At 41.3% G+C, this 15,399-nt stretch overlaps 1 protein-coding gene across 2 annotated transcripts in view; it reads right to left on the reverse strand.

The window, feature by feature from the left end:
• Positions 1-5,884: 5,884 nt before the first annotated feature.
• LOC148425679 (low-density lipoprotein receptor class A domain-containing protein 4-like) overlaps positions 5,885-15,399 on the reverse strand; it is a 156,336-nt gene continuing 146,821 nt past the window's right edge. For both annotated transcript variants that reach the window (XM_088410468.1, XM_088410469.1), the window contains 3 exons: positions 13,270-13,418; positions 11,982-12,032; positions 5,885-7,535 (listed from right to left, as the gene is read on the reverse strand). In XM_088410468.1, coding sequence (XP_088266594.1) covers positions 6,978-7,535; positions 11,982-12,032; positions 13,270-13,418 — 758 coding nt within the window. In that variant the 3' untranslated portion in view covers positions 5,885-6,977. The remainder of the gene's footprint in view (positions 7,536-11,981; positions 12,033-13,269; positions 13,419-15,399) is intronic.

Raw genomic sequence — 15,399 nt, forward strand, 5'->3', positions numbered from 1 at the left:
GGTGGCAATTTTATTTTATTTTTTATCTAACCCCAAAATGCTTTGCATTGGTTTACTTGGTTTACTTTACTTGGGTGAAACCATATTTCAGAGGGGTACATTACTGAAAAAAGGTTGAGACCCACTGGTCTAGATGGCCCCCCAAGTTTCCATGGACGAAACAAAAAACTTTTGAGTTTACTCATAATTTTAGCATTCTTTCACAAACAGTGTGCGATCTCACGACGAATGATAGCGAGGAAAAGCAATTAAAAAAAAAAGATCTTTTATGTACTTCTAGTTCAGGTTGGTGATTATCGCGTCCCATGTGCCTGTTTGATTAGCGGCAGTACTTAATTTTGAAGATGGACAGTCTTTGAAATTTATTTGGAATTGTTTGTTTTGAATTCACTCCAAAAACATGACATAAAGACCAAAAAAAAAAGGAGGGGGGGGACGTAAATGCCGATTTAAAAATGTGGCAAAAAATGGCAACTATAAATAAGATCACTATCTATAAAGATTTTATAAGTATACCTATGCAACATATAAATCAGCTTTCTATAAATGTATACTTTTTACTAAGTTTATACATGTTACAGGTTAATTTGAAACACACAAAAAAAATTAAAAGTGCATCAAAGTGCCTGAAAGAAAAAAAAAATATATTGACCAACTGAACCATTTGCTGAAAAATAATTAAATAATCCACGTAAATTGATCTGCAACATTAATAGGAGTACCAATATCAAACTTTTTAACCTATAGTTTTAAAACAGTGCTGACTTTTTAAAATCACATTCGTCATTTAACGATGTAGAAAAAAGATATTGACAGCCACGTTAGGATGTAACTATTTTCTTTGATCCTTTAATTGATTTTTTTGTGTGTTCTTGTAGAAATTATTCTCAAAACTCCAAACCTAGCACCACTGAAATAATAATAATGAAGTCTGCGCTTCTAGGTTTGGTCTTATCCATCACCAGTGAGCTGTGAAAGAAACAAAGAAACAAAAACAAAAAACAAAACACACACAGCCACTTTAAAACTTTTATTCATTTGACACTGTAGTTTGACTACAGCTTGATTACAAACATAATTTTTTTTGACTACAACAGCACTTGAGCAACATTTTTTTGAAAAATATTTTCATCTTTTTTTTGTAAAAGTATTGCAATAACAGACCTTAGGTCTAAAACCTAGTACACCACAATTGCTTAAATAAAAAAAAAAAAAAGAAAAGATTTACAACAAGTGTACCCTCAGTTTGTGTGCACATTTTCACACACGCAAAGAGGGGCAAGGGCAAGATGTGGAAACAAAAACGTAGATTTGTAAATAAAGCAAACCGACGATGCTAAACCCACAATGGAAGCAGTCCTACAGTAACCGATTTATGAACATGAGACATTTTCATGGTTTCATGGACATTCTCTACAAAACATCTTGTTAGCGCTTGAGACCAGACTTCTGATTCAAAAAGATGAAGGAGGGTGCCGCGCAAGCAAAATCATACGGAACAATCAGTCTGAATCCAAGTTAGTTTGTCAAGCTAGTGCAGGAAACGAAACACGAAAAAAACAAAACGAGGTCGCTGACAGCACTTTATCCAGAATTGAACATTAGAAAACAAGTGCCGTTTATTTGGTGCTTTGAAATGAAAATGGTACATTGTTATGTACATCATCTAGAAAGGAGAATGAACATGCTCTGCTGTTATTGTACAGTGGAGTATTTTTCAGTACGTCTGTAAATAAATGACTGCAGATTACACAATACGAGATTTTGCTCAAATATACTGTGCCTTTTTAACAACGTGTACAAAACAAAACAAAAACCCAACACAAAGTACAATGAAATGATTTTTCTGCAATTTTCCTGGTTGCTTTCTCACCGCTTCCGAGTACGAGCGCACGCACACACACACACACACATACGAGAGAACGGCCCTTTTTCCTTTCGCGGCGCGCTGCTTCGACAATCTGGCGTCGTGTCACTAGGGACGTAAAATGCTAACCAGAGGTTCGTTTCTTACCATTTTGTACTTTGGCAGATAAACGAACCTTCGAGTAAACTAAAGGATGGGCATTTGACTACAATCCCTCGATCGATTGTGAGGAAGTTTTACTCTGAATGTACAAAATGGATTTTTCTTGATTCATTTTTGCCTCAATTTGATCATATCAAATTCATTGATTATCATGCCCGTTCCTAATCTTGGCTACAACATTAAAAGGTAGTTGAGTACAAACATACACTTTATCTCTCTGCAGTGGCGCCAGACTTGTAGACATGTCCCAAATACATCACAGGTGTCAAACTCCAGTCCTGGAGGGTCGGTATTCCGCGCTGTTCTCTCTTAAACACACCTGATTCAAATGACTAAACTCATTTTCAAGCTAAACATGTGAATCCGGCGTGTTGCGGAAAGAAAACCGGAAAACATGCATGACACCGGCCCCCGAGGACTGGAATTCCACTCGACAGCCGTGAAATAGATGGACGCTGAACGATGCAAGTTGACCTTAACACGCTACTCAGCTAAACGCTTTTTGGAACGATGCTTCGACTACGCATTTGATGATAGTCGTTCGTGGCTTGAATAAAACTGACAGCCAGTAACTAAAAGATTGGCGACAAGTGTCAAAATCGTCAACCATTCTCATTCTTACGCTCCTCCACCTCAAAAGTAAAACATTGAATAACTTTTTCGTTTCAACTGTATTCCAAGCATACTTTCATGTCCCCCCCCCCCCCCCCCCCCCCAAAAAAAAAAAAGCACATTTTTAACTTGTAGGCCTTTACAAATTGGATGCTGCCTTCTTAAGTTTTAGACTTTTTTTGTACATTATTTTACATTATTCACAACATTTTTGTGGTCTCTACCCATTGGGCAGAATATGTGCATAATATATATTCAAGTTATATACAGCACCTTACAAACAAAAGACAGACTACTGAAAAAGCACCGTTGGAAGTGAGGCACAACGAAGGTGGGAGCTTTTTGAGTGCAAGTGGGTTCCTATGTCTGCTCCACACACGCACGCACGCATGCGGCAACTCACTGGTTGGAATGGTTCCAGCTGCTTTAACTGGGGAGGGGCTCAACCTGTGTCGAAATTCAAGCAATTAACTCTTGAAAATGCACGGCCGTGAACCGAAAGTCATTTCTGCTCACAAAGCATCATCCGCATCATAAAGCTGAGATCGCTTCAAGATGTGCAAGGCTGCTATTTGGGCTGCCAAACAATTCACCATCAATATTTTTTGGTAGGATGTGGACGTGAGTGGTGATTTACAATTCGGGACATTTTTAAACAATATTTTGGCCGTGTCTGATGGGAATCGACGCGCGGCGGCCAATTGGCGAACGTTAGCATTCTTCCTCGCTGTACTCAATTTAGTTGAAGCGTTCTCAGTAAAGCAGCTGTCAAAACTCCAAATCAGCAATTGGACTGATGTGGTCTGCTCAAACATGAACATTAGGCACCTTATTTTTTTTTTAAACTCACATAATTGTAACATGCAAAACTCCTCGTAGAAAACATAAACGTTCATCTTTGTATCCCCCATTTACAAGCCATGACAGAGTGGAAAGAAGGAGCGAGGAAGAAGAATGAAAAAGAGCGAATGAAGCAGCTCCTCGCAGTCAAAGGCCCAAACCTTTTGGGACAATCCTCTCACCGATGTAGAAAATGACAGCTGCTATTTCCTTCCTCTCACAGGAGTCCGATTTTGGTCCCGACACGGAAACCTTTGACTGCAGAGGTTCAGGCCTCTTTTGTTTTGATGGACCGCGGGAAGGGATGGGCGGCTCAACAAGCAGCAATAGCAAAAAGATTAGCGGTAGCAGCAATAGCAGCAGCAATGTAGCACACACACACACACACACACACACAATGTAAAGGCCTTCATTCAAACTCATGTGATGCGTGTGAGCATTTAGCACTCGAGCATAACTTGAACTCCTGGTTCATCAAGGCCGCCATGCTGATATGTGTTGTATGAGGTGATATAAAAGAGGAAGAATCTTCTCAGTTAACAATGATGGCAAAAGGTGTTCCAGAAACTCAATTGCGCAGCAGCGTAAGATTAATGGTAACCGAGGACCCCATAGGGTTTGATCATGTGATCTTTTCAACCGGATATTGCAGGTCCATCCTTTGAAGAGTTACTTGCCGCTTAGAGCAAAGTATTGAGGCCAGTGTTGACGCTCTCAAGTGAGATTGGGAGGGATATCCTTAAAAAAATACTGTACAAATGGGTCAGTAAGCCTCAAGTTGTTTTCCGTTATCAGAGGGGAGACTCACATTTGGAACATTGACGTAATCACGAGGAAGGAAGGAGCTGCTAATACATTTTTGACTGGTAAACTTGTTCAACCATATTTGCAAGTCATATAGACTCAAACATTTTCAAATACGTTCGAATGTAGTTTTAAGTATAGTGCAGGGTAAGCATTTGGATAAACAACTTGAATTATTCAAAAATTATGGTCGTAGTGATAATGGGTGCTTGGTTTCCAATAGTTGGCTGATTGGTTCTTGCCATAATATGGATTTTAACAGTTGTCCGTTAGAGCTGTTGGCTGTGTATTAAGCTGATTGCACAACACAACTGATGGATGGTCCCAACTCCATTGATAAAAGTATAAAATTCAACTAATTAATCCTTATAAGGCACACCGGCGAAGTGAAAACCATGTCAGTTGACGACCTCTTGGAGCTGATTGAGACAATGTTAAAAGTGTGAAAAGGTCGTTCATTTGAAAACACTCAAAGGTCAAATCGGTTTTCGGTTAGTTCACCCCATACGTTAATTCATAGTTTTGACGCACTCAGGGAGGATCGCCAATGCAAATGGAGAAAATGCATTGAATGAGGCGCTTCCAAACCTTTGGCCCGTACTGTGCGTTTGAAATACATCCTAACCGAGTCGCAGGCTAATACATATCGACAAGTACGTCCTGACATATTTTAAAATACGTTGGAATGTATTTGCGAATGTTTGATCCTATCTGTAAAGATGGTCAAACGTGTTAGCCAGTCAAAGATGTTTATTCCACATTGGCAGCCCCACGCTTCAGTATGTGGACTCTGAAAAAGCAAGCTTAGACCCTGCACGTAGTGCAGGATGCTTCAGTGGTGACAAATGGAAGCCTATAGACTAGATTGGATATTTTTTCTTTTTAGATTTAATTTCACTATAATCGCTCCCATCATGCACCCCTGGCTTTGGAAAGTGACTCTCTGAATTCTAATGAAGGCTTCATTAATTCTGCGCTAATGCGAACAAGTGCCAAATGTCCTTGAATGTCGAAACTTTGACAAAGCAGCCAAAAACACACAATCATGTGTACACACACACGCACACCTACACAGCCACACATTTTACTTCGGCAGACACATTAAGTGCTTTTCTGCGTTGTTAAAAGGTCTCACCGACAAACACGAGCAAACGTGCGCACACGCAACACAGCCAGTAAGCAAACTGGATCCAGTCTCCACTTTAAAGGGGCTTGGCGGACTCAGCATTCTTTTCTCCACGTGGACCGAAGGAAAATGAAGACGGGCGTTCGCCAAAGGACACAAAAGGCGGCGGCGGAGAGGAACGAGCGGGGAGGGGGCACTAAACGTTTCCAATGAAAACGAGTCGAGAAAAGAGAAGGGGAGAAGGCAACGATGAGCAGAGAAAAGGCGAGATTTTTCAAAAGTTTGTTCTCCCGTAGCCCTTGGACAATGACCACAGACCGTTTGCACTCAATCCTGACGGCCGCAGGAAATCTTCATCATGTGTCGTCTCGGTTTGATTGCCGATTGTTAGCTATATGACCGAGAGTGGAGCTTTTGTGTCACGGCAGCGTTCATACAGTAAGCACTATAATCGGGGGGGGGGGGGGGGGGGGGGGGGGGCATGAAGACAGAACGGGAGGAGGGACTCTACTATGATGAGACAGCTGGGTGGACAGGCTTTTCATGACCACATACTGTATTTGTCTGATAGTGGATAGGCTAAGAAAGTACTTGTTGCAGATCCATTTGAAGGTCACTTTTGTGAACACTAGGTCCTTTTTCAGGGATTGACATATTCACCGCCATGATAAAATTCAAGCATTTAGGGAGTCGGCTGTACAATTTGGATGGTTCGATTCTTAAAAAACCGAGCGGGGACCGTCCCACGGCATTTTCCGAGGCGGATCCCAACCTTGGGGGGGTTTGTCCACCCAGCTGCCGATCGACATTCGCGTGTTGGGCCGAACGTATTCTGCAGGGCCGAAACGAAGCAAGGCAGAACTCTTGGGATCCAGTCTCATTGTGCCCGTGGTGAAAGCAGACTTGAGATGCGGGAGGCTGGGTACAAATATTTCTAGATGCTTCAAAAAAGGAAGGACATAAGCTTATAATACTTGGTTTTTGCTCCCAAACACCTTTGGGGCTCAAGTCACTCGGTCCTTGTGAGACATAAAGTGAAATAAAAACATATAATTTTCCTCTTTAAACGACAAAAAGATAGTGCAACTTTTAGATAACTTCTCATTTTTCAAAGTCTGTCTTTTTTCCTCTCCCCCCTCCTTTGTTTCCTCGTGAACCTTGGCACTAACATTTGAGTGTGTGTGAGTCATTTGTTTTGTTTAGGTCCTTTGATTCTCGGTCCTGGCTTTGTGAACAGATTCCGGAAAGTTGAACGAAAAAAGACACCCCCTCCATTCCTCGAGCTAAGGTAGCCACCAGAGGGGATGAACAAGGATGGGGGGGGTTAGTCTTTCAATCTGTGTCCTCTGACTTTTTCCGCTGGGGACAAAAAAAAAAAAGGCTCCATGCACGGCATAATCCTGCCGCAGCACTGTTTGCGGACCAGTTTACAGCATAGAGATACAAAATAAGAACTTACTTCCTCTCTTTGCCTTATTTGTAGAAGCTCCTGTTTGTTGTGCATGGGAGTGCGGACGCAGGACCGAGACCGAGCATGGGAAAGCCAAGTCCCGCTCACTCTTTTCCTCACACCAGGTCCTCCGGTTGGCCGTCCTTCATCTGGGAAGGTACTATTGTGCTTTCTGATTGGCTCTGCTGCTGGATCATCCTGTTTCCGGGCCCCCCGAAATCCCCCGCCCTCTGGTTATTGCTTAGCTGGTGGAGAAACAACGACGAGCCGATCACTTCGCTATACGCAGGCGGGGGGGCCTCCATGCGCCCGTGGATACTTGAGTTGGCCACGCTGATGCCCGAGTTGCTGCTCGGCGGTCTCGGGCCGCTCGGACCTAACCCCGAGCCCACGCCGCCCCCCATGTCGATCAGGTCGCTGTCGTAGATGGTCCGGTTGGGCGGCGCCCTCACCGATTCCCGGTTGAGCTCCATCTGCTGTTCGGGGTCGCGAAGTTGCAGGGTGCAGGGGCCCTGGTAGGGCGGGGGTTCCTCGCCGTCAGATAGGGAGATGGTCGGCGGCAGGTCGATCTGGTGTTGCAGGTACGGATAGGTGGGCTGGAAGCGGCTGAAGCGGTCTCTGTGCATGAAGGCGGGAGCGGTGAAGCGATCCCTGGCCTGGGGCGCATATAGCACCTAAGAAGTACAAATGGCATCCGTGTTAAAAAATAAAAAGACTCAATCCGCAAAGTACGGCTTCCAAGTGAAAGATTCTTCGCTGTAACCAAGAGGCGCACCCCGGCGGGAACATTTTTGGTTGATTAAGATAAGGCAAATCTAATAAAGTAAATCTTTTCTATTAAATTACTTTTCAGGAAGGTCTTGCATCTGACATCAAAGAGGGGCAAAAACAAAGACCAAATCCTCATCACAACGTTCATCTGAATAGCAGTCTGTAGACAGCAGACCATAACAGAGAGAATTTCTGCCACCAGCAAGTTCTTAAACAACTGCAATCATTCTCTATACTTGTATCTCAATTATCTGCTTAAGAATTTAATGGGCACATGCGGCCATCCTGTGCCAACATTTCATGGACCTCGCTTCGGTTGTTCAATTTAAGTAATCCTACCACTGGTTTTGGTCCCTGGCAGAGGAACTTAGAGGCAACACAAAGGCTTTGTGCAAGATGTTGCTTACCATAAGACAGATCGATACAAATTGTGGAAACAAAATCAAATGGCATTGGCATTGGGGTCAACAGTGGACAATCGGAGCAAAACTTAGATTGGAACATTATAAAAACATTTGACTTGGTGTCACCTTTCTCAGATGGTTTAGGTAATAAAAAAACGGCTGTTCCGGGTTGTTTTCTTGACTCGTACTGAGACAAAAACAGAATTTCCAATGTTTTCCACTTCACTTACATAAAAAGCAAATAAAAATGGCAGGTTTTGCACTGTTTATCTTCTTGAAATGAGATTCTTTCTCTTATGCTTTTAAAACATTTTATAGAATCTATGAAATTTACTTTTTGTTTTACAATCATTACCTTGCATCAAGTTACACAAGAACAATAATAATAATAAAATTGTATTAATTTAAAATATCCATCCAACATTTGATTTTTAATTACTTTTAAAAATAGGTCTTTTATGCATTTATGCTTTAAAGCATGTACAGTATGTAAACACAATCTTGCCCATAAGACATAAACACCAATAAATTGAGATTTTAAATTAGGGATTCATTTAAGTCAGGCATGTCCAAACCCGGTCCTCGAGGGCCACCTATCCTGCATGTTTTTGATGTTTCAGTCATCCAATGCAGCTGATCCAAATGATCAGGTTTGTTGTCAGGCTCCCGCTGAGCTTGCAGATGAGCTGATCATTTGAATCAGGTGTGGTAGGAGGACACAAACCTCCAAAACATGCCGGATAGGCGGCCCTCGAGGACTGGCTTTGGGCATGCCTGATTTAAGTGAATTAGTGACGCAAAACAAATTTTCAGCCACGGAAAATTTTTGCCCGAAAATGCCAAACTAATGCATTTTTGATCTTTGGATGAAAGACAAAAGTGAACCAGATGTTGGGCGGTTTGATCAAATACAGAAGCGATTATTTCACCTCCTTTAGGTTCCTTTGTCTTGCACCGCCAATGTAAAACATCTACTTTGGCGAGCTGCTTTCAGAGGGAACGCATTTCAATTAAGCATTTTGTCTCATTCACTCCTGCAGACAGGTAGTCTGGATAGAGAGGAGGGATGACTGGCCGGGGGTGGGGGGTGCATAGAAAGGGTGGGACTATTTGAAATATGAGTATGACGGTACAATGGAACTAAAATAATAAAAGGGACGCGGCGAAAGCTAATGAGACATGGAAGCCGCAAACGGAGAGCATGCGTGAAACAAAGGTGAGAGACAAAGGAGGAAATAAAAGATGGAAGGGAGAGAAATAGCAAGAAGTATAGAAGCAGACTAGACAGATTGATAGACAGGGGAGGGGGGAGAAAAGGTGTGGAGCTGATAGAGGGAGCAGAGCGCAGCCGAGCAGGGCAGCTCTCAGACGGCTGTCTAGACAGTGTCAGGGGAGGTGCAGCTGATTAATGACGCACCAAACACACACACGCGCGCACGCACCCACACCCACACACTCCATGGCCTTTAGCGCTTAACACCAACACGATTAAGATGCTCCCTTTGTTTAATATTTGTTGACACGGAAGGCTTTTGGGTGCCAGTAATGGCAACCGGGCCAAAAATGCTCTGGCATAGACAAAAGCCAGCCGAAAATCAGCCGGCGAAACTTCCCTACAGCTTAACTCCTCTTTGCAACGTGTCGATAATCGTTGTCATAATCATGCGTTTGAATCCCCGTGCGGTTGTTTGTGATTTTCCCAGTGTGTCTACTTCCATTGCCATGTTAGGATCTCCATCTGGCGTGGACACCATGAGGCAAACAGATCAACGGTCACAGAGACTAGATTGGCATTTGGTTGTCTTTGGAGAACATGCCAGACTTGATGTGATTTGGAAAGCGGCGCCATGCTTGTATCTGGCGCTACTTACAAAGCATTCCTTGTTGATTAAACATTGACGAGCAACCGCACTGGAGATGCCAATTCATTTCTGTCCCCACTAAGTGAACGGTCCTACCGTGGCAACGGGGTGGCTGCATTGAAAATAATCCATTTTCTTGATTATTCACTCAGATATATTTAGCTCTAAATTTCGGTGACACATACCGTGTCTGTGGTTTGACTTATTTAACCTTAGCGTTTACCACATGGGGTTAGGACGAACGCACTTTATTAGGCGATTGCCGGCCAGTTGTTGATAGGTATTATAGCTGAAAAGCAAGAGTTCCCTTAAGGACCTTATGTAACAACAGCAGACTGTCACAAAACACTAGAGTAAACAGTATAATGAATACTAACTCTGTTGATGTTTTTGTCAATCGATTGATGAATCCCGATTATTGTTTTAAAACAGGTTTTAAATTGCCGTCTCTCAAATCATAAGCAGGACATAGAAAATGGACATTGCAGAAAATATATATTTTTTTTAATTACTAGTTGAACCTGCAAAGCCCCTGTCCCACAGAGGGGTGAAAGTTTGCGAGTGTCAGTGAAGATAGCAGATGCACTGTTTTTGTCGCAAAACACATTAAAACTGTAGGCAAACGTTTGGCAATGGCTCACGACCTTGGACGACTTCTTAAGAACATCTGATGTAAACGCACATTTACGACCTATGTCAACTCGCAAACATTCACCCCTTGGGGGTTTAAACTGTCAGAATTGGGCTAACGATGGAAAATTGATGTCCAGCGTATGAGCAGATGTTTGTAAATATCTGATTTTGATTTAGCAAAAAGACAACCAGTCTGCTTTCAGACACAGAAAAACACAGAACTACTGTCAAGAAGCTGAAATGATTTGGATCATTGTAGGTCTCTAAATTGTCTCTAAATGGGTTATCGTAAACTATTGATTAATTGGATTATAGTTACTGGTAAAACATTTAATCATTGCACATTTAATGAATACCTTACATACCCCGTAGTTTGGCGCGAGGAGACTGCTTTCTCCATAGATTCAAAGTACAGGTAGCTTATAGTACAATCTATTCATGGGGAAACTATTTGTATTGTAAAAATCCCCCTGCTGGCAGCTGTGCTGAAATGTGAAATCCAATGGCCATTACATAAATGTGAAAAAAAAAAGCCAAAACAATGAATGGACACATGCAATAACCGTCATACGCATTTATTCTTAAGGTGGCCTTTGAAACTGTGTTAGTGGAGCGGGCAGCTTGAGTCCTTGTGACTCAGTTTTCACTGCCGTAAACACACTGTAATTTAAAAACACACACACACACATTCAACCGCTGATTAAGGGTGCTAGGAAATCACTAATCAAATGTTCTGTCATTGCTAGCTTCAAATCATTATGTGGTGCATTCAAAATGCAGTTGAACATTTCAAACTGAGACAAAATAGCAGTTCATCAATGCATTAAACATTAAAAACTACTAATGTCGAAATGATATAGGTTTCCTATCAAGATATGAAACTGACATACTGTGTATGTCAAGGAGGGTAATGGATAATTACTCTAATATTTTACTTAATCACAGTCTAGTCCGATATGCTAACAATACCTAATCAAATCACTAGGCTATTCGTGATTGGAATGTACATGGAATGTAATAAACCTGCCTCTGTTATATACTGTATGATTTAGCATATTTACGGCGAAAAAGCTGAAGCACATTAAAATTAATCTCCTTTAAATGGCCATTAAAACAAACAGCAAGAATATTAATCAAAAAGTCCATTTATGTATGCAGTTTCATTTCATTTTTATCGATCATTAGGTGACGCCCCCCTGACGTTTCAATTTTTGGCTAAGCGTTTCTCACTTTTGGTTTTGACCAAACACTTTAATTTCGGTGCATTTTCAAGTTATTATACATGTTGGTACGCTAGTGGTTATGAATCTGCTCTTAGTGGAACATATCAATTCTGTCATATTGTTTTTCTGTAAAGAAAGTTATTTGAGTCTTTGTTCAATGCTCCGTCTGAATCGACGCACAGTCTGATAGTCCAGGTGCATTGAAGTTCAGTGCGGCAAAATGTTACCTCTGAGGCTCCTTGTCGCGAGTTGCTGTCTGAAGGCCACAGGCATCCATCCTAAGCAGAAACAAAGACAATGACCGTGCATCTTTTGTAATGAAATCACAAAGTGAACCTTCGCCTATCATTGCCTCATGTTGACAAGGTGTTCAGCTATTACGTGTGACAAATTCACACATTGGGAATAAAAATCTCCAATCTTTCTTTTGTGACATGATGAAAGATTTTGTTTCTGCAAAAAAAGGGAAATGAAATGCTAAGTGGAACAAATTGGGGTGCGGGCACCAGATGAAAGACGAAAATGACCTTTTCAGCAGCAAGGAGCACACAGAGGTGTGCGAGTCTTGCCACATTAAAGGGAGGCAGCGTGGAAGCTACAACAAAGTAATGCAGCTACCCAAATGACTGTTTTCCGCTGCGCACTGATCTCAAATTATTTCTGCAGACTGAGGCTGTTTTGTTGAAATAAAGCAGCATGGCAAGACTGGTCGTTTTTCTTATTGTTAAACAAATGCTTCCAAGCCGCTCGCTTCTTTGCTATGGGGCTTGGATGGCGTAGGGTTCGGATGGTGCATTTAGGGTAGTGTTTGCATTCATGACTGCTTCTCTTGAATTATTTGTGTTTTGATAGAATGGAACAAAGGCATATTAGGAGTTGTGGAAAAAAAAAAAAACGCCAGCAGAGCAACAGTATTATTTGGTGATGATGAAAGCACCAGACACATGGGGTATAACAACACATTGTCATTTTTTTAAGGGTGAAATGGTAGAAAATATTCTAATCGATAAGGTATCAGGAACATTTTCTCATTTGTCCAAGAAAAACAGCAAATATTAAAACTTCAATCGCTGATATTTGCCATTGATAGGCCTAATAGAACTTTGTACAGTCTTTTGTCAATTTTTATGTGATTTTTGTATATGCGTGTGTGTGTGTGTGCATCTGTCCCACTGTGTTGACATTTTGGAACAGGAGTGGAGACGCAACAGTCTAGACGGAGCTGTGGTGAATTAAACATCAATGCTCTGAAAAAAAAAAACAATTCAGCAGTTTCCTCTCACAGTTAGGAGCAAATCTGCTTCAGCAGTGAAAGATTTCTTTCACTCAAGACCGCATTACAGGCAACAAACTGCTAAGCTTCGTTTGCCTTGCTTCGGAAAGGAACACATTTAAAGTACTTGTCACAATAACGAAAGAAAGCTCAAATTCAAGCAAGTCTAGCAGGGATTTCGAGGAACATGAGTCAGACCAGAACAACTACAATATGTTTCACTTGTATCCAGTGGTACGAACCTGCTGCAGAGAATGGTCATGCCTTCGGGCCTGGCTCTGCCTCGCTATGAAGGTGGAGAGCTTGTAATGGTTGAGAAGGCAGATGATCACCACCACCATGACTGTCATCACCACAATGATGATGATGATCTGAACAAACTCCAGTTCAGCTGCACACACATACATAGAAAAAAATAAAAGATAATTGTTACAAAGGGTGTCTCATGCATCCAAAATCAATTGTTGAAAGGTAAATACCGAAAAATGTTATGTTAATTAAACCTAGTTCAACTTTGGTGATTATTATTGTATTAGACGGTACTGTTATTTTGCAAAACCATTGACTTGATCACAGTAATATGTGATATGTATTTTACAAACATGTTTGTTGGTATTTCATGCCGGATCAAATTAAAATGTTGATTGTTGAAAGTTTGTAAAGAAAATGCACAGTTAGTTTATACGACTGTAAAGGAATTCCCTGATTGAATGTTGTCAGTGAAGTCAAACTCGTGGTTCAATACGTTCAGCTTGGTTTCCACTTCCACTTCCACACCAGCAGGGGGAAGCAGAAGTCAAACTCTATATCCTTGAACGTATAGCATTGCTGGGAAACTTGGGAGAGGCACTCCAAATCCTCTCCGACGTCAGGGCCAGACTGTGACTGCACAACCCATGCCCCCAGGCCACAAAAAATATTTTTGTCAATGAAAAATAAAACCATACATACTGAAAGTGTGGGACCACAAAGCCTACATTATTTGAATTTCATTTTCAAATGTATAATGCTTCTATTTATGGACCACGTTAAGTGAGCAGACAGAAAACATTTCCACATAAATAAACTGTGCGGTTGGCTTTGAAGCAGTCCAGGGTGTGTAACCCAGCCTCTTGCCCAAAGGCAGTTGGGATAGGCAACATAATAATGTTTGACTCTAAATCAAATCATGCCTTGAAAAGTCAAATTTAACAAAGTCATGAGGGAAAAGATTGATCTACACAGTCACTCTTGTTAGTATATATGTTTCCCTTCTAGTGCCCTTGTATCAAAAAAGACCCCAATTTTACACCATTTTTGGAAGAAAGGCGTAATGGCAAAAAAAGCTCTATGATCATATCTAAAAGCCAACATTAATGTAATTGTGTAAGTAAAGCACGCACATATGCAATTGGTAAAAATGCTAAATGGACTTTCACTTATATAGGCTTTCTATAAGCCTGGTATAAATATCACTTCCTCTTTTCATTTCATGCTGAAAAAAAGTGTCAAGGCCAGAAAAGCCGATTGGAAAAAAGAATAAGGAACAACTTAAAGTTAAAAAAACAAAAACAAAAAAACAACAACTCGTGACCGCCATTGAAAGCCTCATCTCAAACATTTAGGCGAAGGAAGCTAGGAGGAGTTTATGAAGAGAGGAAGGAAGAAACATCACAGAAAGAAAGAAAAAGAGGCAGCAAAAGGGAAAACCTGTCGTGTCTAAAACCAAAGCATACACCCAAGTTCAGAGGCTTCAGATAGAACACAGCGTACAGCACTTGTTCCGAGTGGCCAAGAGAACGCCGTGTGCTGGCAGTCTGCATCACCAGCACTACTCAGATGTTATTACAACAGTAATCCACTTGTCAAAACAATATCAGTCTGACGTCTGTAGTACCCTTATGCCTTTAGCTGTCTGAAAATATTGTATTGCAAGGCAGCAGCCTTCTTGATTTCTTTTCTCCAGCTGTGATAAGAGCGGCTACTGAGTTGAATTCAAACGTGGGAATGTAGCCTTTTGCAGTTTCTAAATCAACATCTGAATGATTAATTCATCGCTTGAAATGCTTTCTGATAAAGCAGATGCAGAGGCCCAAGTAAACATTGTTACAATTACATTACGGTGACCTCGATTTACTTTTCGTCAGTGTCTGGAGATGGGTTTGAAGGGTGGAAGAATCTTTTAGTAACCATTCTGAATAGAGAAGCAATGAGTATTTGATTGATCTACTAATTAAATATCAAATTAATTTAGTATTATTTTGAAAATCTGTCATTTTAAGACCTTGCTTAAAGGACCTGTATCATGGTATTTCAAATGCTCCACGGTTAAATACATGCATATAAATGATTAAAGTTGACTTTTGGCACGTCCATTCCATTTTCCATCGCCG

Source organism: Hippichthys cyanospilos, chromosome 3 (genome assembly GCF_059441005.1).
Source record: "Hippichthys cyanospilos isolate Australia breed blue-spotted pipefish chromosome 3, RoL_Hcya_1.0, whole genome shotgun sequence".
Classification (NCBI taxonomy): domain Eukaryota; kingdom Metazoa; phylum Chordata; class Actinopteri; order Syngnathiformes; family Syngnathidae; genus Hippichthys; species Hippichthys cyanospilos.